At 40.1% G+C, this 26,607-nt stretch overlaps 2 protein-coding genes across 5 annotated transcripts; one reads left to right on the forward strand and one right to left on the reverse strand.

Moving 5' to 3' along the window:
- Nucleotides 1–29: 29 nt before the first annotated feature.
- Nucleotides 30–18,350, reverse strand: GFM2 (GTP dependent ribosome recycling factor mitochondrial 2). 4 transcript variants are annotated; one of them, XM_042012874.1, is made up of 22 exons: nucleotides 18,272–18,350; nucleotides 17,638–17,729; nucleotides 17,249–17,338; nucleotides 16,624–16,708; nucleotides 15,558–15,603; nucleotides 14,475–14,572; nucleotides 13,344–13,469; nucleotides 12,878–12,966; nucleotides 10,464–10,552; nucleotides 10,164–10,224; nucleotides 9,883–10,068; nucleotides 7,992–8,072; nucleotides 7,135–7,283; nucleotides 6,489–6,629; nucleotides 6,309–6,408; nucleotides 5,583–5,772; nucleotides 4,285–4,361; nucleotides 3,665–3,803; nucleotides 3,362–3,547; nucleotides 1,823–1,938; nucleotides 1,399–1,581; nucleotides 30–942 (listed from the first exon to the last, which is right to left on the reverse strand). In XM_042012874.1, exons 3-22 carry the CDS (start codon nucleotides 17,309–17,311, stop codon nucleotides 814–816), a joined length of 2,334 nt encoding a protein of 777 aa, XP_041868808.1. In that variant the 5' UTR covers nucleotides 17,312–17,338; nucleotides 17,638–17,729; nucleotides 18,272–18,350; the 3' UTR covers nucleotides 30–813. The 4 variants fall into 4 exon arrangements, with proteins under 4 accessions (XP_041868808.1, XP_041868807.1, XP_041868810.1 ...); XM_042012873.1 differs by lacking the exon at nucleotides 18,272–18,350 and adding an exon at nucleotides 17,944–18,217; XM_042012876.1 differs by lacking the exons at nucleotides 7,992–8,072; nucleotides 18,272–18,350 and adding an exon at nucleotides 17,944–18,217.
- An 89-nt stretch (nucleotides 18,351–18,439) lies between these two features.
- NSA2 (NSA2 ribosome biogenesis factor) lies at nucleotides 18,440–23,614 on the forward strand. The gene is made up of 6 exons (XM_042012883.1): nucleotides 18,440–18,526; nucleotides 18,735–18,922; nucleotides 20,038–20,188; nucleotides 20,527–20,706; nucleotides 21,787–21,979; nucleotides 23,338–23,614. Exons 1-6 carry the CDS (start codon nucleotides 18,524–18,526, stop codon nucleotides 23,403–23,405), a joined length of 783 nt encoding a protein of 260 aa, XP_041868817.1. The 5' UTR covers nucleotides 18,440–18,523; the 3' UTR covers nucleotides 23,406–23,614.
- Nucleotides 23,615–26,607: the final 2,993 nt, after the last annotated feature.

The raw sequence follows: 26,607 nt of genomic DNA on the forward strand, positions 1-26,607 counted from the left end.
AGAAGAATAAAGCTAAGACACTATTTAAGTAAGGAGCAAACAATCTTCTTTATTTCAAAGTATCACTTGCCACTTTTCTAGGTAAACCAGATACTTGCAATCTATAGCACATCAGAACATTACAGCTTAATTCACTCATTCCTAAAGGTAAACAAACAAATCCTTTCTCAACCTACTTCAGGATGGTAGGTAGGAGTTACTGTCCTGGGACAACTGCCTTTCTTGTATTTTTCTTGCATGGATCTTACTTGATTTGCAGAATTATCCATTTCACTTGTTTGCTAATGGAAACTCAGGTAGAAATTATACCTAGCCCTGAACTCTGGTTCATAACTGGTTTCTACCAGTAAAAGTAATACTGGTAAGTTGTACAGTGTAAAGTGCTTATTAACAATATCCTTTTGTACAGCCAAAAACAAATCAAGATAGAGAGTGCCAAAACTGTAAAGTTATTTCACTGACAGACAAAAACTTTACAAATTTTATTTACTAGATTAAGAAAACAGTCCCAGTGGCACATTAACGTGGACTTAGTGCTCATTTCTATGAAGAGGATTTGCATCACTTCTCATTACAGATGGCCGCAAGATAAGAATTTGCAAACCAGCAACTTGTGGTTGCATCCTTGCTTTACAATCACGAGGTTGTGCCAGCAGAACAGAGCCTCTTGAACCTTCCTCCCTGGACAGTTAAAACAGTCTGTTCATACAGCTGCTAACTCATTATTCACCATTACCAGTTCATCCCAGACAAACACACTGGTGTACATACGAAAATATTTAACAGGAGGATAGAAAATACCGTTCCTAAAGATCACACCAGCCCCATCCTCCTGTGAAGAAGTGCACTTTGCTCCTGACTGCTCAGGGCTTGATAACTGGCAAGCTCCAATGTGAAGGTTGCTGAGCCTGATGTTAGAGAACGCAAAACAGTGGAGTAGCCCTGGACAGAATGGAGAACACACATCACTCAATTTAGGATAAGGGGCAGATAAGTTAGCATAGAAAGCTGCTTAGACCACAGAGAGAAAAAGAGTGTCAGAAGTACACTGCAGTGTACTAGTAAGTTAACTTTTCAGTATTACTGTATTATAATTGCAATACATGCATGAGTCAATAATAATCTTTTTAAAAAACTGTTCTCTGTAAAACCTATTTTAGTAGTATCTACTACTTCTCAACTTACAGCTGAATATGTGGTGGTTTAGCAATCTGAATTGGGCATAAAAAAGCTACTCAATTTGTGGGCACTCCTTCTGACCTTCAGGAATTAAAATACAATTTAAAAAATCCATTCTAAATTTACTTATCCATAACAAAATGAAAAGTAAACTGAAGCCAAATTTTTTTAAAGCATATAAAAAAGATCAGTTTTGCAATTGGTAAGGTAATCACATACCATCATTTCTGCTAGTGGAACAGCAGCAACCACAACTCTGTTATCTTGACGAGACTGGATTTCCTGAATATTGCCTCTCCTCTGTGCAAGATCAGCAAGTGCTGCACTGAGATGATCTTCACTTACTGTGATTTCTAGGTTCATCAGGGGCTCCAGTATTTGTATACCAGCTTTTTTCAAAGCCTACATAGAAAGGTAGGAAGTTACTGATGTATTCGTATGGGTTTTTTTAAATAAAATTGACATAAGTACTTATATCACTAAAGCTGTCTCAAACTCTCTACTTTTAAAAGCTATAAAGTCCCCAGCAAGGGCATTACAAGGGCATGCAGAGAGGAACAATGACCAGGTATTGATACACATATATTCTCCCAGCAGTAGATCATACTGCTGTGTTCCACAGCAGCTTACAGTTTCACTGTACCTTTTGCATGCAACGGGAGACACAGGCTGATACCATTGTGTGTGAGGTGTCCGGATGCACTGTCAGTGATTGCACTGTCACATCTATATCTTGAACTGGGAATCCAAGCAAAGGTCCTGGGCAGGGCCAGGGAGAAGAGGTAAAAGGAAAGAGAAAGAAGTTCATTTGTTTTTCAGAGTATTAAGACACATGCAAAAATTCTTCAGAATTAATTTGAAGCTTCTCACTTTCCTCTTTGCTCTCTCCTTCCCTGTCCTCCCCCCAGAGGTGTGGCTACTGGTCACGTCCCTCATTTTGAGGTTTTGTCATTACCTAACTTCGCCAAAAGAGACAAAGGAATGCAGACTCATACTTTCTTACTCACTTTATCAAAGGACAGATAATTTTCAAGAAGCTCCTGAATATACTCATCCAGACAACCATTGCCAAAAAGTTACTTTTAAATACATTATATTATCTAAAACTAGTCTGTTGAAAAAGCCATCATTTGAAAAAGTAGGGAGAACTTTTGTTACCCAGAAGCCAGAATATTTTCTATATTTTCCTTTTGAACACAATATTATCAGAGCAATGCCTGGTACTAACACATGACCAAAACTCCAGGGGTAACTCAATTCCATAAAGGATAAACTAGTATTCTACGCACATTGCCTCCCTCCAACCCAGGACTCTCAACCAGACCAAACTGTATTAGACTAGATGTGAGGCCTGAACCACATCTGAGAAAAAAAGCATCACTTTTTTTTACAGAGAACATGGCCAGGTATTTTTATTTTTTTAAAGCACTTAATGGCATATATTTTAGGCTGGAGACAGCACAGTTCTGAAGTGTCTTCAAGGAGCACAAAGAAACCACATGGTTAAGAGTCACTCCACAGCCAAAGATGGGAGATGCTTTCCAATTCCACAAAACAACATTGAAAAATCACTTCATGCTGCTCCTTACAGAAAAATTCTCCTTTGTCAATCCACTACCTATTGATTTTACTGTAAGGCAGTTTTTTGCTCACAAGTTACTTAAGACTTTCTGTTTTTAATCAAATGTCAAGGATACTTTTAGTCCTTTAGAAAATGCAGACTTTGCAATTAGATAAGGCTTTTTACTGAAAAGTCATGATTTTAACATATTTAAAAATCAAAAAAATGCATTAGTAACAGTAATAGAAGTGTAATACATGCTGGCCTATGAAAGCATTTCTGTTACATCACTATGGTTTATGTGATGTCATCAAGAGGCCTCATCTCTTATACCAGATTAAAAAATAAACCAAAACAACTCCAAGCTCACTGTTGACTGACTGAGATGACATCAACCTTAAAAGCAAGCCAAAGGCATTCTGCCTTCCATTCCTGGCGTAGAGAAAAAGGCGTTTGGCAATTTTTGTAGTTGAAGACATTTTGTAATTTTCCTTTGTACCTTACACAGATGTTAGTATGTACTATCTTTTAGTTTCCAAGCTACCAAGCAGATTTTCCTTCTAGAGAATTGCTTCTTACAAAAATATTAGACCAGTATAGCTGTCATAGGACTTCCTTTACCTTGAATGCATGAATTTGTGATTCCATTTTCTATAGCTCCTTGGAGTTCTTTGGGTAGCACTTCACTGACACTCTCAGCATAGCTGATGATGGGTTTTGTTGTTGCTCCTTCTCCTGACCTGGGCCTTACCTCTACCTCTGCAGTAACAAAGTGTCGTTTATCTCCTACTGTTTTGTCCAATACATCTGCAGGGGAAGAAAAAAAAACCCATAAAATTCATCTGAAAGTTACTCATTTATTATTTAAAGTAAATCAAGCTACAAAACCAGAAACAAGATGTTCCTTCCATTCGCTTATTTTACCCGTAGCTTGGGCAGCATTTAAGATGGTTTCTCGGTATGCTATTTGAAGAGGTCCCAAGTAAGTCTCAATTCCATATTCACGTTTGATTCGGTCATGAATGATTTCTATGTGTAGTTCTCCCATGCCACAGAGGATAGTCTGGTGAGAGGATAGCAGAGAAGTGGAAAAACATGCAAAACTCAGGTTTTAATACAAATTCTTTAAGCAAGGATTTGCATGCTTTTGTCTCTTATAAATACTTCTAATTCTAAGGACCCTAGAGAAACACAATGCTTTAAGTCATCCAACATAGCCACCATTTAAGTGAGGGTTGTTACCAGTACTGTGACCACTGTAAAAAAGATAATCTTACCTAACCTTAAAGACTACGTAATTCAAACCTTTTTAAATACAGAATTGTCAAAAACATGCAGAGCATAGGGTGACTCCCTCTGTTCTGTAAAGCACAAGTGTCCAAGACTCCATTTTAGTTTCACAGAACCTTGTACATGTATCACAGAAACATTTAGAGAGTCCTTTTTATTGAAGAAAAATCTCAATATGCAAATGAACTAACTAAAGTGTGGTTTTGACATTCTAAAATAATGTTATAAGATGAGCAATAGAAGATTCATCTTACTTGTCCTGTGTCAGGATCTGGCTTCACTTTTAGACTTGGATCTTCACGCTGAAGGCAGCTCAATGCATTATCCAAGTCTGTACAGAAATATCAAACATTATATCTGAAGTGAATTCAGTAATTTGATAATCATAGTAAGTGCCTAAATATCACTTTATTTCCTCAAAACAATCAAAAGGATACTAGAGGAGCATAGATTTTGGCAAACAGTCAGGTCAAAATACAAGTAATCTGCAACTTCTGATTTTATTCCACAAATTAAGTGTGCTACAGAGTAATTTAATTATTATATATACTATTTACAGAGTGACATTTTGTGCTCCTATGAAGACAGACTGCAACCTACAAATTATTCACAAAGTCAGTAAAAGTATGGTCCTTTTGTACAGATAAAAAAATGTCAACTGTTACATGATTTACTTAAATATTTCAAGATGAGTTAGACATGAAATCATTCAAATGAAAATGTACATAGTTTTTTGTACAGGGTTATTTTTTTCTTCTGATTCCCCATTATCTTAACTGCTGAGGAAAGCAGCAGGATGATGAACCAAGAGCCGAGACTGCATTTATCTACCTCACAGTCTTAGGGAGAAAAAAGCAACAAAAGTGAACAAACAAACAAAAGCAAACTAAAACATCCAAACATCACAAAATCAGTAACACCCTACAACCCAGTGGCTCAGCCTGCAGACACGTTTCTTCAAATCTGTTTTCTACCTTGCTCCATTCCATCACAGTACACTGGTAGTTATACCTCCTCCTCTTCACCCCCAAACAAGCTCAGCTTTGTTAGAATGAAGATAGAGAATTTAAAGGGTATTTCCAAAAAGAGTCAAATAACCAAGCCCTCTGGTACAGACTGTTGGGAAAGACAGTAAGATTACAGGTCTTAAGTAGGGATGCAAGGATGAACCCTAACGAGACACACAGAAGTCTTGGTATATGAAGACTTTCTAGAGTAAAACTGCGAGTGCCAACTGAAAAACCCCCCCATGTTTCAAGATTATTTGTACTCGGGACAGTAGGTACAGCCCACCAGTGTGACTGCAGCAAAACTCAGAATTCTGAGTGCCTCCACCTCTCCATTTCTAAATGATGAACTACTACTTTTCTAGACCCAAAAACTAGAAAAGTAGCAGTACCAGTCCTGCTTGACATAGAAATAGCAAAGGATATGGACAACCATGATCTAAAGTATACCATCAGTGCCAAACACCAGAAAGAACCATACTAGATAGATCACTGGCCGTTAAGTTTGTGCAACTCATTCATCCAACTAGGTGGCTGCATTGTACCTTGTTGTCTGGCCATTGAAGGAGGTTCAATAGTACAGAAGAAGACAGGCTCAGGGATCTCAACACCTGCCAGCAGAAGACTGTCTACACCACTCACAGACGTCTTCTTTTCCCCAGCATCCCTCCTGGCTCGGCGTGCTGCAGCAACAGCTGAAGCCTTTGATGACACTATGGTATCTCCAGTGGCACTCTACAGATCAACAGAGGAAGTGATGTGAAATAAAAAACCAAAAACCGTAAACCCAAAATATATGCCGAAGCTGGTAACATTTTAGAAGATCTGTGCAAATGAGATTCATGCAGCCTATTCAGACAGTAAGAAATTAATTAATAAACTAATAGAAGCAAGCATGAAACAAACTTCTGTAACTTAAAACTGTTTCTTTTGGGTAATTGATTCGGAACATTATTCTCCATTCCCACAGGAGGTCTCTGTGGCATTACACTGCATTTTAAGAGTTACACTATTAATACAAGCTCAAACCCTAACAAAATACAACTTCAGCTTTCAGTCCTTTCCGATCAGCACTGCAGTTTCCAGGTCAATTACTGATATTTGTACACTGTGGTATTTAATTTTAGGAGGAAGTACATCTGAACATACTTCAAATAAAGCAAGTTTACATATGTCACCGTAATCAAGAACAGATCTGAGACAGAGTGCCATAGAAATAGAAAGCACTCTAGTGAAACAAGCTCCCTTACGGTATCAATATTTTTCATTACCTGTTTTAACCCAACAGTCAGGGCAATGTTGCCAGGCATTAGTGATGGTATTTCAATTTGCTGATCAGCAAAAGGCAGGAGCAGCCGGCTCATTCTCTCTCTAAAAATAAAATTCTCTGTTATTGAGGACTTTAACAGACATTCCAGTGCTACACTGAACCACACCCCTCTCTTACTCACGTGCAACTTTTGTTAATATTATATACAGCTGACTGAGGTTTCAATGAACCTGAGTAAACACGAACAAAAACTAGTGGTCCACGACATTTATCATGAAGAACTTTGAATGCCAGGGCACACAGATCATCCTTGTACCACTGTCTGCAAAATGAAAAGCACAACAAAAAGCATACTTGTAGGATTAATCCACTCAAACCCACATTTACCTAAATTTCCACTCATTTAAGAGGTGATATGTTTCTTACTGTAATGTTAATGGAGGCAGACTTTCAAAAACCATAATTTGTACCAATAAATAATAATCTAAGCAGTTCCACCTCCAACAGGACATGTATGATATCATGTGATTCAGTCAATACTAAAAAGGATCCCTAGACCACATTTTTATAAAATCCTCAGATTAAAAAAATACTTAAAAATTCTGAAGTGCAAGTTTGACAGCTGGAGATAAATGCATCCAGTTCCAGTAGAACTAATCAAAGCAGGTTCAGTACTCAAGTGTATTTTTCTGTCCACACATCTCCACTGCTATTTAATAACTAAAGAGGGTAAACATTTTTAAAGACTATGAATGCTTTGTTAATCTATCTAATTTTCTCCTTTTGTGTTTTCTTACTTCTGAATCTCCTCTTCTACCCATACTTACAGAAACTCATATGAACGCTCATTAGGTGCGGGCAAGTACAGAGTAATAGCATCCAGTAATGGCTGCACCCCTTTGTTCTTCAGTGCACTGCCACAGAGGACAGGGACAGCCTTCTGAGCTAGCGTGATTCTGCGGATAGCAGACTGCAACTGCAAAAAAAGAATTATTTTCTGTTAATGCATGAATTACAATTTAGCCTTAAGTTGCTCCAGGTATCAGATACTGCTAACCAATCCCCAAAATCTAAAAAGTATGTCTGTAAATACATCACTGATCCAAACTCCTTTCACTGCTTTTAACAAGCTCCAAACCATAAACCTGAACATTTAGATGTTAAAACAGAAGACACTGGTTTTAAGATTTCTAAACATTTCATATAGATCTGCTGCTGTTCTTGTTCTAACAGTCATTTTAATTCAGTATGTTGTACCTCAGTGCTATCAACATGCAGTGTCTAAAGATCCAACTATTTCAAAATAGTTGAGATGCTACTTTTGTGAGAATCAGCAGCTCAGTCACAAACTGCACTGAGTCCACCTGAAAGTTCCATCCACCTTTCCCTAAACTCTTTTGCAGCAGTAATTTTCAAAAAAAAAAGAAAACCCCAACTTCCTGAACAAATGTACCCAACTTTTAAAATTATGCCTAGCACACTGAAGAATCACAGTGCATTTTTATAACATTCATACTAAGCCAGAATACATTCTATTCTAAATTCACACAACTGTTAATTCACTACAGAAGCTGGTGTGATCTATTTTTTGTTGATCAAACTGCAAAATCATAATTTGCATGAGCCAAAGGAAGAATAACCCAAAACCTCAGAATAAGAGATAGTAAACACTTGTAAAAAATACCTTGTCAGCTGATATTAAGTCAAAATTTTCACTATGTTCTCCTAGAACCAGTTCAGCAAATTCATCATCCAGATCTGCAACCTTCAACAGAATCGTTCTTTATTATTTGGCATATAGCAGTTTCATATACAAGTCACAAATCTTACTTAGGATATATAGCTAAACAGAGCAGGAACAAAGCCTTTAAAGACATCAGCAATTATAAATCCAAATCACATAAAATTATGGAAATGAAGGCTTCAAGAACGGATGGGGGGAAAAAAACATTAAAATCCACTTATAAAGCTGCTGTCAAGCAAAACATCTGTGGGAGAGAGAATGCTTGTACTTGTCCCTGAAATGGAAAAAAACCTCCAGCCATAGAGGGTTTAACTGATGTACTTCAGTCCTGCAAACATGGTGAAGCCTGAAGTAAGCAGCAAGTAACCTTTGCAAGCCAACAGACACTCAGCTGGAAAAAAACAGACAAGCTTCAGGGCATTTTGACCTTCTTCATGTCAAGGATTTGTAGGTCCAAGAGCACGTATCTGTTTCCAAATTGTACCAGTTATCTCGACATGTAACTTAACTCCTTAAACAGTGTTTCACGTACACCCCTGCACTGTCACAGACTCAGGACACCTAAGCACAGGAAGGCACTTTGCCCCCTCTATTGGCTACAACACCAATTGGCCAAACTCTGAAATAAACCCTTGATGAGCAATTAGAAATCTTATCAAGTTAATAGTTAAAACATGAGAGATAAAGGAAATAATTCATTTAATTAAGTGAAAGGAAAGTGCGCAAAAGGGCCAGTATTCAAAATGCTACATTTTATAGTGTTTCTGATAAGGAATATTAACAGCATAGAAAGCATTTTGAAAAATAGTTTATGAACACAAGGTTATCTCAATTATCACACTACTGCTCCACCTCTTCCTCCTTCAGGAAGGGCCCAGAAAATAAAGGGGAAAAAACCAACACTGTTCTTACAAACCTTTTTATCTGACAATATATTTCTTAAGATAAAAGGCTGAGTATTAATACAACCATTTAAAACCTAGTAAGTTTGAAAACCAGATTGTGCATATGTTCTACTGAACTCAGAGCAATATAAAACAGATCTCTCCAGTTTCAAAGGAAACAGAAAGCTAGCATCAATCTGTTTATGCACTTTCACAATGTTATTCAAAGTTGTGTGGAAGGCAGCCCTACCAATAAAAATCTATTTATGATTGGATTGAGCTGCTTCTAACACAGTATTTAGTGCTATTTTGACCAGCCTGCAACATCCCATCCAGCTTCTAGCTGTCACTTTAGAAGTGTATGGATACCCCGCAGGTTCTAAGTCACACCTGTCAGGCTTCGCATACCAAATACCTTTTGGCATCTAAGACAGTACAAGTACTGTCTGTTTTGAGCTTCCCCAGAACAGAAGAGACTGACAAATTGTACGAACTCCATTGGAAAACCGCTAGTGGGGCTGGAGAGCAGCTAGAGGCCCAGAGAGATGGGGTTGTCTGGCTTGGAGAGGCTAAAGGAGGATGCAAATACTGTCTCTTACTATTTGAAATAGTGGTAGTGGGCCTACTTCAGGGAAAACAGAACCAGATTCTCCTCAGAGGTACACAAGGAAAGCACCAGCATGGCTGTCTCAGCTTGCAACACTGGACATAAATTCCCATTGGACATAAAGAAATGAGCACTGGGACAGGCTGCCTACAGAGAATCATCGTCCTTTGACTTGAAAACTCAACTGAACAAGCCTGAACAAGTTGATCTAATGCTGAAGTCAGCCCTGCTTTGAGCAGGTCACTTAACCTGACACCTCCAGACGTCCCTCTCAGTCTATTTTTTCTACTGCTCTAAGTAATGGTTTCAAATATATTATGTATTTACTTTAGAACTTTACTTGTTCTATTAAGGTATTTCTTGCATCCTGGACTTCTTGGAACAGGTTTGGATCATCAGTCTCCTGCAGTGGCTTTCGCTCAAAATTTTTTCCATCATCCAAATCAGAAGTAGGTTTCCAAATTATTTGCTCCTTAGTCACAACATCAACCAGTCCTCTAAAGCTCTTGGCTTCCCCAATGGGCCACTGCAAATAGAACAAAAACTTCAGACAGCTGCAAAAAATTAAGAAAGGAGTTCCCATCAAAAGAAAGGAAGTAAGTATTTAATTTCTAATCTTACCTGTAATAGCAAAGGTTTCGTCTTCAACTTTTGTTTGATGCTCTCAACAGCATACATAAAACTACAGAAAAAAAACAGATACTAAGTTACACAAAAAGTTATGACATTAGTGACAATAGGTCAACCATTCCCTATTTACTGCAAAAATTACTCCTGTAATTACACAAAAATATGCATTTGCATAATCAAAGAAGTATATAGTAAGTATTAACATAATTGGGTTGCTCTGCGCTTAACAGGAAAATGCTAGACATTCTCTTACAAGCTTTTTAGCAATGATTAAAATAACTGCCTAAATACCTTGCCCTGTTTTTGTCCATCTTGTTTAAAAAGCAAATTCGTGGTATCTGGTGTTTGTCTGCTTGTCTCCAGACTGTCAGAGTTTGTGCCTAAAGCAAAAGACAAAAGACAAAATGGAAGCATTAGTGCCAACAGCTGAACTATATGCTCCCCAACACCACTGAAGGTCTGAGTCTGGAGAAGAGAAGGGAACTGTGCTGTGTATTGTGACAATCCCATATCTAGCAACACAGATGAACTTCACAAGCAGCTTTGTCTCATCTTGTCTCAGCTGTTATCATTCCCTTTCCTGCATTAAGAGCAAGCAGGCATAGTGGCAAGGGAATATGGAGAGAAACTAAGCATTACGGGGGGCATATATGGGAAAAACTCAGTAATGAAGCAACTTTATGCTTTATTGCCAAATTACTTAGGCACACATAGGCAGGCATTTCTGTGGCTACATATACAACACTAAAAACTGCTGTGGTTTTGATAGTAATTTGTGCACTGCTGAGACATTTCTTTTTAGTTGAAAGTTAAAGCAGGTATATAGAAAAATGAGTTCAGATTCAGAAATAGTCTCTTACCAATACATGGAATAATCCAAGAATTTGCTACAGAGTTTTAGAAAAAAACAAGCAGATCTAATTGTTTTGTTGTTGGGGGTGGAGGCTATCGCTCAGTTCAGGTTCATATTTAATGGCAACTAAATGTTTTCCAGTAGAAAGTCAAATAATGTGATTTACAGTGATTAAGAGTTCTCTCATCCCTCATCCAGGGAAAAAGTATGTCCCATGCAAGAGAGATTTCACATGTAATTTTCTACAGGACTGAACTACTGAAATGTCTTATGCTATAAAAAGTCCAGTTCTAGCCTGCCTCCATCTTTTCTGCACTATGTTAAAAAGGCCATTGGGGAGGGAGAAAATCTGGCAGAAAATTACCTATTTTCTACATGAAACCTGAAAATGAGAAATTGACAGATATTAATTTCTTTCCATTTATGGAGCTAGTCAGAAGCATTCACCTCAATCACCATTTGTAACAACAACAATCAATTTGTAACAATCAACAACAACAAAACAACAAAAACATGCCAAACTTCTAATTGTAATCCCACTTATTTGCTGTTTATTACCATGGAAATTCCTGTGCATTACAGGATTTAAAATGAAATTCTCAGCTTCCTGAAGCTGAATTTTGATAAAAGCATCAAGAGAGAGAATACAGAACGAAATCTCTGTACATTATTTCAGTCTTATTTAAGTTATTAAGACACTGTGGGAAAATGACTGGGGGTGACTGGAGGTAAAATCAGAGAAAACTGGGAAGGTGCATTCATGCTCTAACAGAATTTATAGCAGCGTGGAAATTACAGGGTGAAATGCAGTTGCTACTCCCCAGATAGGATGCAATCAGCATGCCTGACTTCCCACACACAATATATGCTGAGGGGGAGCAGAGTGGAGACACTGTGTCCAGGCTCTGCTGAAATCCTTGCAAGAGGGGGAACTCAATGGTACTTTGTAGCTGATAAACCACATAGCAGCTGTCAACCAAGGGAGAAAAAAATAAGATTTCTTGCTGTTGAACTAGGAACTGTGGCAAGATCACAGACATACACCTCCATCTCAAAGGTCATCTCAGATGTAACCCTGACATTACCCACCTACAAGGTACGACCACCCCCACTGAACATGATGCATGACTACAGTCACTCAAGCTCCACCTAAACACAAAAATAGTATAAAAGTAAATTAAAAATGGGGAGAAGTTAGAGACTTCTGAAAACTTCTGAGATCAGTCCTGATGGACTGAACTTGTCTTCTCTCCCAGAGCGACACCGATTGGGTTAGAACCGTACTCTACGCACGCGGAATGACTACATCACGCTAGCTCTGGTTAGAGATTAGAGCTGCTTAGTATATTGCATTGAACACATTTTTGCAGCCAGATGCTATCACCAGAAGCCTTCAAACCTTAATCTGTCACAGTTTTCGATTCTCTTAATGAGGAATGTTATTCCATGAACTGTTAAGTCTGAGTCCTTTTAGGGGGCTAACAGTTGCTGGCAGCAGGTAATGTACTTGGCTGTGGAGGACCAGGAAGGGGTTTCTCTTACGCTGTTGGCATGTGTTCCTGGGTCTTCCCTGAGGCACCAACAGACCAATTAAGGACACCCCAGGAGGGTGTCTTTCTGTTTGCACATGAACCTGAACAAGGTAGTTGAACCACACTCTGATCCAGCGGACCGTTCAGTGAAGGGTCCCCAGATCCCCATAATGGGACACTGACAGACTGACTGGGCACAGGGATCTCATCTTTCGTGGGGAACTGACAGACTAATCAAACACAAAGGATTTGAGAAAATCTCTCCCCTTTCCCATGACAGACTTCACGCACACACAAAAGAATCTAACAGTTGATTTTACCTCAACACCAGCTGAAGCATCAAACACTGCTACTGCTCCATCCAGGACTCTCAAACAACGCTCAACTTCCACTGTAAAGTCCACGTGACCTAAAAACCAATTTTCCTTTTATACCATCATAATTCAAACAGGCAACATCAACAGGTCATTACACATGTAAACCATTTTTTTCTTTCAAATTATGTCAAAACAACTTTTTCTTTACTTGCAGGGAAATATACATGCTCTTTGAAATGAGAATTATAACAGTGAGAACAACTTAATGTGGAAACATCTGAACTTTCTTTATATAAGCTAGTTTTGGAATCAGCAAACAATAAATATCTAAAGCTGAACAGAGCTTAGTTTAGGCATTTTTACTGATGCAATTAAACCAATTAAATTTTGCACCATATTTAAGACACCCTGTGACACTCCACCTCACCCACTCTCCCTTAATAATATGAATACAGCTAAAAAGCAGTACCTGGGGTGTCAATCAGATTGATTCTGTAGTCCTTCCAGTCAAATGTAACAGCAGCAGACTGAATGGTAATACCACGTTCTCGCTCTTGTGCCATAAAATCTGTCACCGTGTCTCCATCATCAACATCTGTAAACAGAAAGCAGGATTGGGTAGGTAATCAATTCAAAATCTGAAATTGCCATTGAATACAGATGTCAAGAGAGAGTTAGAAATACAGTCCCTTTTACAAATACAGATGTATAAGCTATGAAAATTAGCTTTTTTAAAAATATTGTAGTGTCAGGTAATTTACCCAGGCTCCCTTTCCAAGGAACAAGTGCACTACAAGTGAAAGACAAGCAATTCCAAGAACTTTGTTGTTGTTCTTAATTCTAGTAACACCATAAGCATCTTAAAGTCCAAAATCATGAACAAACTACAGCTTTTAAAAATCTGGCTGCCCTCACTGTGTGGAATGTGACTGACATTTTATAATTTGGTAATCACAAGGTAATTAAATCAAAAGTAAAGTACAAACAAACAAACCACCAAGTAAGAGGTTGGGTTTTGCTTAATTTTTAATAACAAGAGAAGCAGTTCCACATTTTTAAATTAGCAGGATGCAAGTTCAACCACTTCACAAGCCTAACATATTCTATCAGTCATACACAGTAGAGAACAGGGTATAAAATTTAAGAGGTCAAAAAGAAACACAGACAGAGGCTGCTGTGACCATTTCAATCTTGGAAGAATTCTATTAAAGTCGGTGTAGCAAGGAATTCTTCCTGCACTATGGCTTTCAAAAGAAATGGATACTTTTTTTTACTCTGGTTTCTTCACAGGTCAAAAGAGAACTCAACAAACTGCTTTACCAGAATGGCCAATGAGCAATCAGTAAAATAAGGAGATTCTCTAATTAAATGTTAAACAAAACATAATGTGCTAAAAGTAAAAGAAAAATACAAACCTTTGGTATCTCAAAGCAGCACTGCCTTAGAACACAAAGGAATATGCATTAAAATTCAACCAAATTGCAGCACAGTGTTGGAACAACTGCCTTCTACATGAGGTATTCCACCAGCAACTGTACTGCATGTAATTGTACTCTATTAAATTTCTTAAACCTACTGAAATACAAAAAGTATTTCTAACCTCCAAGTGTTCTTATATATCCAGAATAATACAGCATTCTCTCTGTTGTTGTAGTTTTGCCTGCATCAATATGAGCCATAATGCCAATGTTTCGGATTCTACATAAAGTGAAAACATTGTGGTTAGTGTGGTAATTTTTTTATCCTGTGATAATTCTTATTTGCATAAATGGTTAATATTCCCAAGAATACTACACCAGATTTATAGCATTATTCCTCTGCTGCATATCTGATACAGCGTACATTCTAACACTGAAGGAATGAATGAATGAATATCCTGGCATATGGTGGATTTTCTTCAAATCAGTAGTACTGAACAGTGTTGCAAAAGGTTTCCAAGACCCACTTCAGGGAAGGCCACTTCTTGGGCTCATCCTCACCCATCTGCCCTCCCCACAAACAGAAGCAGCCCCTCCCCTCTCTTGTCCATCCCAATCCCTGACCTGGTGCCCAAAACAATCTGTTGCATTTATACCCCAAATACAGCACTCAAGTTCCCATGAAGTTGTCCTTGATCTGGTTCAGCCTACTCTTCCTTTCTGAAGTGGCTCACCAGTAGCTTCCAGAACTGCTTCGCTTGCTCTGCGCAGCACAGGCTTGTCATCAGCCCCCATGCTCACCATTAATACTAGCTTGACCTCACCCTCAGGTACACCCCTACCTACCCTCAGCAGCCTTCCAAGGAACTTCAGCCCCAAGACATTTCTTTGGCAGCTTAGCCCCTAATTGCCTTGCCCCCACTTAACGTGGCAGAGTGCTCCCACGAACACAGAGCACACGGCCCTGCCCACAGCAGCAGTCTAGCTGCCAAGACATCCTTCCCCCTTCTTCAGCTCCCACCAAAAACCATGGCTTTGGAGCTTCTCCAACAGCCCAGTTTTGTTTATGATGGTGCAAGCAAGAGACAACCCAAGACCTCTGTGCCACCAGCAAGCACTATATATTGAAATGTCACAAGGGTAAAGGTAAGCAAGTACTAACTTTAAATTAAACATGCACATGTGACAGGCATGGCAACAACCTACAATTCTTTATCACACTGCTGACTGAAGTTACATCCAAACAATAAACTAGCTTGATGTACCTGGATATATGAGGATTAATGACAGAATGCAGAGACTTAACATCTCCTGGAAACAAACAAAATGAAACAACAACTTTTCAGACAGAACCCAACGTAGAAATATATTAAGAAAACTTCTAAAAACCTTATTTAAAACAAAGAGATTCAGAGCCACAAGTCATGATAATCTGTAATCTCTACCACCTCACATTTCTAAAGACACATGCTCAATTTCAAATAAACCTCTCCTCACCTCAAAAAAAGAGAAACACTTCAAAAGACAGCTGTAATTTAGAAAGAACAGGAAAAAGCCAATACAGAAAAGTATCATCAGCACAGTAATATCTTACTCTGCAGAAGCATACCTCAGTTCAAGACAACTGTAATGCTGACATTCATCTGAACTGGTGATTATATAACATTTTTGAAAAGTTATTTCTCCTTTAAGCCTTGAAGCTATACAGCATAATTTTCAGTGATAAAAGGCAAGCTGACCTGAGTTGAGAAAATATGGGACTGGGAAGTTTTAAATGCTATTTTCTTGCAAGATATATTCTTTCTCACACAATTCAGCTGGAAAATAAGTTGTCACGGTAATATTTTTTGAAACTAACCCAAATCCAGTCACTCAATCTATTGAAGTTGTGTTTCAGGAACTCTCATAGTACTTTAGTTCATCTTTGATAGGGCAAACAGAATTCAACAGTATTTAAGCTAACATTCCCTCACCATCTACAGATCATCTGTCTCACCAGAGAGACATTAAAGAAGCATCTTACAGGAACTGTTAATGAGGGGTTCCAGCACACTTCACAACTGACCTGTCCTCTTATAACGTGTACCTTTTCTTATTATTGCTTTCTAAAAGCTTTATACCATGAATGTACTGAGAAAAGAGCAGCAACACAAAACTCTTCAGTCCTTAAGCTACTTAAGTCCTCTATTTATGTTTCATGCACTAAATTCTAATAAACAATGACCAAAAGAGTACAATGAAACAGAAAGTACACAGAAATAGACAGTATTTTTTATTCTTACTCACTTTTAAATTAATCTTTACTATTAAGGAACCAACATAAACTTATACCTGGTGGAGAACTGTAGTTTCTCAGACTGCAGTTTTGCTGTGTCACACTCATGATTCTCATTTTTGTCCTTCTGAAATACATGTACTTGAAAGAAAAAAGAATCATACATAATGTTTATTGTTACAACTAGTTACTTTGTAGCTAAATTTTTGGCAGCTGTAGAAAAATTAACTAAAAAAAATACCTACAAGAACAGATACTGTTGGCAGGTACTCATATAAGGTAAAAACACCAACTATTTAGAAGCAGATGCTTGAAGATGATGCCTACACTGAGGTTTAAACCAGATTCAATCCCCATAATATTTGGGATGTTCAGTAAAAATCTATGGCAGCATCAAAGTATTTTGCCAATAGCCAAAATTTTTGAAATACATCTAATTATTTGTGCAAATAATTTAACAACGACAAGAGTTAAGTAGTCAAAAAATTTACACAAAAATTACAAATTCAACCTCCCGATTCTTAAGTCCCATTCCAACATGAAGTATGCATTGTTTGGAGGCCAACCGTTAAAGACAAAAAAAAACCACACAAAACCCAACACCCCAACTAAAAAAGTTTACTCAGAATAACCCAAGTGTTTCCTTTGCTCACAAAGTATCAAAATTGGGGGAAAGTTTACCTTAGTGCACAAACTTGATGACTTCAATACATTCACTGAAAATTTCCCCATAATTCTCAACATTCTGGCTCCCGTCTCTAAAGCTGTTCCCTGGCAAGGTAAGTAAACATTGTACAAAATGTTTATGACAGGAAACAGGTTAACTATGTTCCTTTGACATAACCCAATCATAAAATGTCATTCTTTTTTAATGAAAATCAGGTTAATATTTTTCAGGTTATTGCTTTGCAGGTTAAATCAAGTGTCAGATCTGTAATAATAATGTCATTAAGCCTTAACAATACAGCATAAATGCATGCCTACAAACACTAAATATATTTCTCATGAAAATAATATACTTCTCAAGGAAACAGTTAAGCAGAATAATAAAAATCAGAGTTTACACTCACTCTCAGACAAGCTCCAGAGCATCGATTACTGGGCAGCAAAGTGCAAATAGCTTTTCTAGTCTTGAAGGAGGAAGGATTGCAGGGCAAAGTACCTATTTAGGACAGAAATAACAGAAAATACTAAGTATTATGACCTTTTAAGCATAGCCAAAAAACACTGCAACAAAATGCCCAAGTGCAGCAGCTTCAAAAGCATTCCCAGATGGCTTCTGGTTATTTGAGGAGACGTCACTGTCCAGCTCCCGTGACTTTATGCTTCGTAGTAGTTTCACGGCGAAGGGTAAGAGGCTCAGCGCACACGCTCACCTCCCCTCCCTCATCTCGCGAGCCGCACAGGTCTGGCGGTCAGCGCACTGCGCTGACCGGGGGAGCGGGACGAGCGCGGTGCCTTCACGCTGCCCGTGACGAGCCCCAAGCCGAGCGCAGCCGAGTCCCGCGAGGGGCCGATCCCCGGTGGCGGTCCGCAAAGCGACAGCGCCTTCCCCGCCGCGTTTCGAGCCCCGGCGGCGTTTCTGCGCCGGCTCCGGGCCGCCCTCTGCCCCCCGGACCGGCCCCACGGCCCAGCCCGGGACCCCGCCCCTGTCGGCACAGCCGCCGGAAAGCAAACGGCTTCTCCCTTCCCCCGCCACCTCACCTCCCTCCCGCGTTCCGCTCTCCTGCCACGACCTGACAGACCAGGCAGCAAAAACCGCCTCTTCAGCCTCTCCCGCTCCGTCTTTCCCCCTCTTCCCGGTCTCGCCTAGCCAGCCGCGAAGCCCTCGGGGGGCGCGGACCGCCGCCTCTCCGCCGGGAGGAACCAAAGCGGCGCGGGCGAGAGTTTCCAGCCGGGGCCGCTTCCCAAGAGGCCCGCTCTTTCCGCCGCGGAGGAGGCCGCGGGACTGCCGACATGGTGGGAGCCGGGGCTGCGGGATACGGGAGCTGGGGACACGGGACACGGGGCCGGGGCGGCGGGATGCAAACGGCGGGGACGGGGTGGGTGGTACCCCGCAGTGAGGGGTACCGCTGGGTGGGCCGCCGCCTCCCCGCGTGTGGCGGAGGCGCCGTGCCCGCCCCGCGGGCGCCCGTGCCCGCTGACCGCGCTGCCTTTGTGCCCACAGCCGCAGAACGAGCACATCGAGCTCCACCGCAAGCGCTATGGCTACCGGCTGGACTACCACGAGAAGCGGAGGAAGAAGGAGGGCCGGGAGGCGCACGAGCGGTCCCGCAAGGCCAAGAAAATGATCGGGCTGAAGGCGAAGCTCTACCATAAGCAGCGGCATGCCGAGAAGATACAGATGAAAAAGACGTGAGTGTCCGCTTCCTCTCTGATGCCGTCCTGTCATCCTGACGCTTGAAGGCTGAGACGAGACGTTGATATTGTTACAAATGGCTCGTTATTACTTGGGTCACATGTTACGATTTTAAATAGCAGTCAGGCTGCAGGAGGATGAGAACTTAAATGAATGTTAACAGTTGCACTGCTAGTTCTCTCCGAGAGAAATGTTGATGAGCAGTAATCGTGACTAATGTAATCGTGACAAAAAAAGTGAATGCATTTCCTTGGAGCATTATATCAGCTGCCGTGTTACTGTAGCAAGAGGCAGCAGGCGTTTTTTAATGGTTAATAGAAAATATACAGTAGCGTACACAGTATTTGAGCAGAAGGTGAGGCCTCTCTTCAAGGATAAATAACCTTGTCAAGTATAGATAAATAGAAGTATTTTCTGTAAATTTTACCTGTTGTCCAGAACTTGAAATAAAAGCTGTTAACAGTCTCATTAGTTGCTAATGAACGTCATACCTGTTCACCACGTTGTTTTTGCTGGTTTCAAAGTCTAGATAGCTGTTTTCCTCTGCTACTTTTAAAGATAGTGGGTTTATTAACTAGTTTGTGGGTCTTTTCTTCCCCACAGTGAATGACCTCAAAATTAACAAAACTTGGCCCCTTTTACAAACACATATTCCTCACATATGTAAGCATTGGCATCAAATCTCAGAGGAGGAGTAGAATGTTATTTTTTGTCGCCAGAGAGGAAAGCTACTATCTCTCAAAGTGCTTGGTGTTCACTTTAGGTCATTCAGAAGTTCCTTAAAGAGGTGCATGTCTTTCTTGAGTTCCTGTCCTAGTAGGAAGTGACAAGATTAGGTGAAGATAGTAGTTTACCTTGAAAATTATTTAGTATTATTCCTTAAATATAAATACATAATTCTTTACAAATATCTCTTAAAGGAAAATTTGAGCAGGCACAGGAATCAACAGTCACTGTGCAGGCTGCCTGTTGGATTGTACTTCACTACTAGTTTGATGGTGTTACACAGCAGCCTTGGAAAGATTTTTATTGACACAGAAAAATTAAAGGGATATATCTAAAAATAAGTATTTTTTCTTGTGTTGTTAATATTGGTTTTCTTTCTTTGCAGCATTAAAATGCATGAGAAGAGAAACACAAAGCAGAAGAGTGACGAAAAGACACCCAAAGGAGCTGTACCAGCATACCTGCTGGACAGAGAGGGCCAGTCCAGGGCCAAGGTTCTGTCTAACATGATCAAACAAAAAAGAAAAGAAAAAGCTGTAAGTAAATGTATCAAAGTTCAGATACCTACAGTTACGTGTAACAATGACCACTTTGTGTTGCTGATGCCTGGTTCCCTAACAGCCTTCAAGCAAAGGCTAATTAAAGCATGAAACCTTGGGTAACTGCACAGTTTAGGACAATGCAGCATATGCTGTATCTTGATTTTTGTAACTTTTAAGTGCTAATCAAAATAAGTGGCTATGAATTGCATAACAAGTATAGTCTACCCCTGTGCCTTACAGAAACTTAATTTTATGCTTTGGTTTTTCCCCTTTCATTTAACTGTGTGACATGTAAGAATATTGACCTTTTTTTTGTTTTACCCTCCTTCCAGGGGAAGTGGGAGGTTCCTGTGCCAAAGGTTCGTGCACAAGGAGAAACAGAAGTTTTAAAGGTGATTCGTACAGGGAAGAGAAAGAAGAAGGCATGGAAGAGGATGGTTACAAAAGTTTGTTTTGTTGGAGATGGCTTTACTAGGAAGCCTCCTAAGTACGAGCGATTCATTCGACCAATGGTAATGTTTTAGAGCCTTAAAGAACATTTAAGTGATAGTTCTTTTGATTTACTGCTTTGATTTTCTGTGGTGAGGAAACTTTCTTGTATGATAATGTACTTGATCACTACTTATGTAGAACATTCCTATTAGTTCCCTTGCAAAAATATAAACTTCTAATAGCATGGGGGGTGGGGAGATGCCTCTGTAGTCACAGTCTGTGTTGAAATACCTGCCTTTATTCCTGTAACTCAGATGATGCCAGTAAGTTAAAGCTACAGGCTCTCAAATTAGCATGGGAAAATGTTTATCAAAGGTACTTTGCATAGCTTTTAAAGCTGGAGGTGTCTTTTTCAAGCTGCTGTGATTCTCTGAACTGCAGAAGCCCACTCTGTTCTAGGACTTTGAATTCCCTCCTTTTGTCTTAGGTAATCTTGAAGCACAGTCGGGACTGTATGCAAGGGAAAGGCTGTGCCTCCAGCCTGACCTTTACTTACACAGCTGCAGGAACAGTGCCTGGGCTCTATCATCCTGGCAGTGCACAGGCAGAAGAGCTGGATTCAGTGATATAGTGTTATTTTTATACAAATACCCATTCCTGTTCCCTCACAGGAATCAACAGTCACTGTGCAGGCTGCCTGTTGGATTGTACTTCACTACTAGTTCGATGATGTTACACAGCAGCCTTGGAAAGATTTTTATTGACACAGAAAAATTTATGGTACATAATGGTGAAGTACCCTCTATGAGGTGCAGGTCACTAGATAAAAAGTGCTACAGGAGATGAGTATTTCATATTTTGCCATACTTTCTTCATGGAACAGAAATTGTCCAAGGTAACAAGTATTACTCTTGGGCTACTACTGAAAATTGACATCCTGAAAACATACATGGAAAGCTTTATCTTGTCATTAATCAGATTTTAAAATAAGTCTGGCAATCTACAGTAGGCAGATGGCATTCTGTATTTTAAGTTGTTTCATTCTTCCCAGTATCTCTAAACATATAAAGATGAGGACATAATTCTCAAAATGTTTAAGCATATCAGTTGTGAGAGCTTAAAGTAAATACTAACTCATTCTAACACTCTTTATCAAACAGGGCTTACGTTTCAAGAAGGCACATGTGACTCATCCTGAACTTAAAGCTACTTTTTGCCTACCTATCCTGGGTGTAAAAAAGAATCCATCATCTCCTTTGTATACACAACTGGGAGTAATTACTAAGGGTACCGTCATTGAGGTGAACGTGAGTGAGCTTGGCCTTGTGACACAAGGGGGCAAAGTTATTTGGGGTAAGTTTAGCTAGTTATACTGCAGAACTATTTTTTAAAGTCTTTAGTCTTCATTGCATCATGTATTGTTAAGACCTCAGCCTCTAGTAATAATTGATCCATTGTTAAAAGTTAGGTTTGGGCTGTAGCAGAAGCAGCTAATAGCAACTCTAAAAATACAAGCTTTAAGTGTTAATTTGAGGCTTTTATTCGCGCTTCCAAAATCAAATCAGATGAAATTCAGAACAAAGACTCAGCTTGTTTGCCTGTGTATCACATTGAGCAATGCCACAAGTCTGTAAAGACTAACCATGTGAACCATGAACGATTGAGATTTTGCACCTGGGATGGGGCAGCCATGGTTGTGTGTATGGGCTGGGGAACAATAGGCTGGAAAGCAGTGCCCGGGAAAGGGACCAGTGGGTCCTGGTCAGTGGCAAGTTGAACATGAGTCAGCAGTGCCTGGCAGCCAGGAGGGCCACCTGTGTCCTGGGGGCATCAGGCACAGCATCACCAGCCGGGCAAGGGAGGGGATTGTCCCGCTCTGCTCTGCTCTGGGGCGGCCTCACCTCCAGTGCTGGGGCAGTTTTGGGTGCCACAGGATAGGAGAGATACAAAGCTATTGGAGAGTGTCCAAAGGAGAGCCACGAGGATGGTGAAGGGTCTGGAGGGGAAGCCGTAGGAGGAGCAGCTGAGGTCACTTGGTCTGTTCAGCCTGGACAAGAGGGGAGACCTCACTGTGGTCTTCAATATCCTCACAAGGGGAAGCAGAGGGGCAGGCACTGATCTCTTCACTCTCAGGGCCAGTGACAGGACTCGAGGTAACAGCAGGAAGCTGAGTCAGGGGAGATTTAGGTTGGCTATCAGGAAAAGGTTCTTCACCCAGACTGCGGCTGAGCACTGGAACAGGTTCCCAAGGGAAGTAGTCACAACACCAAGCCTGACAGATTTTATGAGGCATTTGAACAATGCTTTCAGGCACATGGTGTGATTCTTGGGGGTGTCCTGTGCAGGGCCAGAAGTTGGACTCAATGATCCTGATGCATCCCTTCCAACTCAGCATATTTTGTGATTCTGTGGTCTTCATAGGATCAGACTGACTTCGTTTAACAGAGGGGTTCACTTGGACAGTAGGAAGCCTAAGAATTTTTTTTTTAATCTATTCAGAACTCTAAATGGTCCATTTATAAAAAAGAGCTTGAATATAATGTTTTGAGAGCATAAGTTTACAGCTCAGTAGAAGGTAGATTTAGATTTCAAAATGCATTTGAGTCCCTATACTTTAGAGACTTGCTGTTTGAATTTGCAAATATAGAAAGATCTAATCCATATGAACTACTTCAAGGTTTTGTACACAATATATTCCCTTTTCTCCCTAGGGAAATACGCCCAAGTAACTAACAATCCGGAAAATGATGGCTGTATTAATGCAATTCTACTTGTTTAAATTGGATACCAAGCATTGGATATGGGCACCTGCAAAAGAAGAGGACTTTACACAAATTTACAAGATCTTTGGAACCTTCAGCCATTCCAGAACAGTGACCCCACATACTCACAAGCTGATGAGGAACTTCAGCCAGAAACAACTGCTCACATTTTTTTATTTATGTTTGGTCAGCTGAACATTGTCCAAATAAAGAGATTTAATTTTTATGCTTTGCTCATGTGCTATGGATTGGCTCTAAACCTTCTTGGTGGTTTTACAGTAGCAGTTTCCTTGCTTAAGTATGTTGTACCTAATTTAGCTCACATTCCCACTGATGGAAAATACAGCCACTGTCTCACACAATGTCCTGCTGTAATAACTAAATATTCAACTAATAACTAAAGGCATGCTAATTTGTATTTGACTTCTGGGGAAGCAGAAGAGCTGGAAGGCTGCAGCTGGAATCCTACTGCAGACTGACATTAGAAATTAAACACCAAGTTTGATACTTGCCCCTGCAGAATCATGGGCTTGGGAACATGTGAGTTACATACGAGTGTTTGAGATTGCTTAAAAAATCACTGGCAAGGGCACCAGAAAGGAACAGATTTAATATTATGCAGCAGCGCAACAAAGCAAAGTTCACTCTACTACTTACTAGACAGTTAAGGCATGATATGGAAAAAGCAAGGCAACAAACCAAAAACCAAAATTAGTCAATTGAAACAGTTCCTGGTTCATTTCTATCAAGGGTGGGGGTGGGTGTGTTTAGGTGTGTGTGACAAAAGGATAGAAAGGGCAATGATAAAAAGGAAAATGGCCTAAAAGCCAAACAGCATTCAACTTAACTGTGCTTAACTTACACCTTAAACTTCACTTATAACTTAACAATTTAGCAGAGGAATAACACTTAACAGGACTTAACCTAACTTATAGCTTAACAACTTAGCAAAAGAACACTGGACAACATTAAACTTAGCTTATGTCTTTACCTTACAGGCCTAACTTAGATATCTAAGGTACTTAAACATCTAAGAAAGCAGCATTTCTCCCAGATTTGCTGTAGCATATGCATACATACGTGCACACAGACAAAGAATCAGTGCAAGGTACCTGTGAAACATTCCCCTCAAAGGCAGTAAAATACTCTGGATGCTTGGATGCTTTTGTGTCTCCTCAGTGGATGAAGGGTTGGGCCTCAAGGAGTGAGGATATCGGCCGAGGACTCCTCATTGTTCGGCAATCCTGTGACTACAGCAAACAAGATTTAGCTGGCTCTGAGAAGCCCCTCTGAGAGAGAGGTTGCTGGTCATAGCCTGCTGCAGTTCAGGAGAGCTCAAGGGGTCTCATTTTGGACCTGTGTTTATGGGCCGAGAGACAGTGGGCTTCAGTCATAACAATGTTTCACCCTGCCCGCAGTTTGGATCAGCACTTCCTCTGAAAGTGTTAGCACAACAATGCTACAGCCGTCAGGCAACAGAAACAGTTTCCAAGGCTGTTTATTATGGAAACAGGAGCTTGCTAGCTCCTGATAAGCTCAAGAGGAGCTGAGCCCCGGTGCTGTTCAGTCATGGCTGAGGCCTAACAAGAACTTGTCAGATCGCAGTGTGGCCTGGAAAAGGAGTGGGGGATGCACCACCAGAGTGTGGGGTGAAAGATAACCAGAAGGGCAGCTACTCTCCACCTGCCCCCTACCTTGTGCCTTTCTCCCCTTTGTTTCCACGACTGCATTAATGGAAAGAACAAATGTAGGAGAGTGTAGCGTCTTACTTTCAAGCAAGAGAACAGTTTCAGTAAGTTTAAATGTATGATTTAAAAGGGCTTAAAGATATGAAGTTTGAAAATGGTCTGACAGCCCTGATACTACAACTATTTGTAGCAATTTTGGTGGCTTTAACAAATATTGGAGACAAACTAAAGGTCACAAGCCTCAGCTGATCAATATATATTTAGCTTGCATTCTTGAAATAAAAGGATCAAAACTGGATTAAAAGATAAAGGATAAAAGATTCTAAACTGGAAGCTTTCAGCAATGCTGTATATAACTGCATTGGTAATCTTCCAGTCATGAATATAGTGGTAAACAGAAGTATTTTATCACTATAAATAACCACACTCACCATTTTATATTCTTATTCTTAAGTAGTACTTCACTCATAGCCAAGGAGCTTTTAGCACTAATTACAAGTAAAATCCATATAAATTTCCTCCTGTTTATGCAGGCACTAGTCACCTACAGCAGGTTTGAGTATATTCAGGGGTGGAGATTCCACCACCTCTCTGAGCAACCTGATCCAGCATTTGACCACTTCTGATTTAAACTGGTTTTTGTTTCAATAGAATTTCTTATATTCCAGTTTGTGCCCAACTGGGCACCCCTAAGTCTTAATCCATCTTTATATCCTGCAGTGATGCATGGCCTCTACCTCCTCCACAGGCTGCTCTATGATCTCATTAGGTTTTTGCCTTGATTAATGATTCTGCACAGTTAAGCTCCCCTTGAGCTTACCAGAAACACTCCATAAACAGGAACTTCTGATGCCTAACCAAGGAGGGGCACAAGAGATGATCAACCATCCCCAATAGTCTTGGAACATTACGTACCTGAACCATAGCCAGTGGTACAGTATTATTATTAGTGAACTTTTGAAGAATTGCAGTAATTACTTATGGCGAGGATGAAGATTAACTGATGTCTAAAGTCAATAATCTTGCAATCCTATAAAAAAATGTTCCTAAGTGAGGCCCTTTTAACCTTCCTGGGCCACAGCAGGCTCCTCTGAGTGGAACACTTCCCAGAGCTCACCAACTTGAGAGTTTGAGATACTCAGAGGACCAGTGCCGAAAGCTGATGATGGGGCCTGGGCTGATAGCTCCCCACACTGCTTAAGGCTCAACCCTCACTCCTTCAGAAATGCAAAGGCATTCAATATGAGTATTTCACTGAACTCAAGGGAAACTTTAGCAGAGATCTTTATCTTTGTATGTATCTATCTATCTATAGATACACACACACACACCTGTAAATTGATTTAAACACCCTGTAGCAAGTACAGTATAAGTGTTGCCATCTCAGACCTGTAATTAAGTGATTGTTGAGTAAATCCTAGATGTTAAACTAGTCAATGATTAAGTTCTGCCAAGTCCTTTGCGCATAAACCACTAACAAGGTCCAGAACTAAGACTGGACTCAGTCACGCTCCACTGGGAGTTTGGAAAG

This window comes from Corvus kubaryi, unplaced genomic scaffold (genome assembly GCF_017639235.1).
Source record: "Corvus kubaryi isolate FWS band 111438036 unplaced genomic scaffold, C.kubaryi_AGA036_p1.0 split1-37296, whole genome shotgun sequence".
In the NCBI taxonomy this organism is placed as follows: domain Eukaryota; kingdom Metazoa; phylum Chordata; class Aves; order Passeriformes; family Corvidae; genus Corvus; species Corvus kubaryi.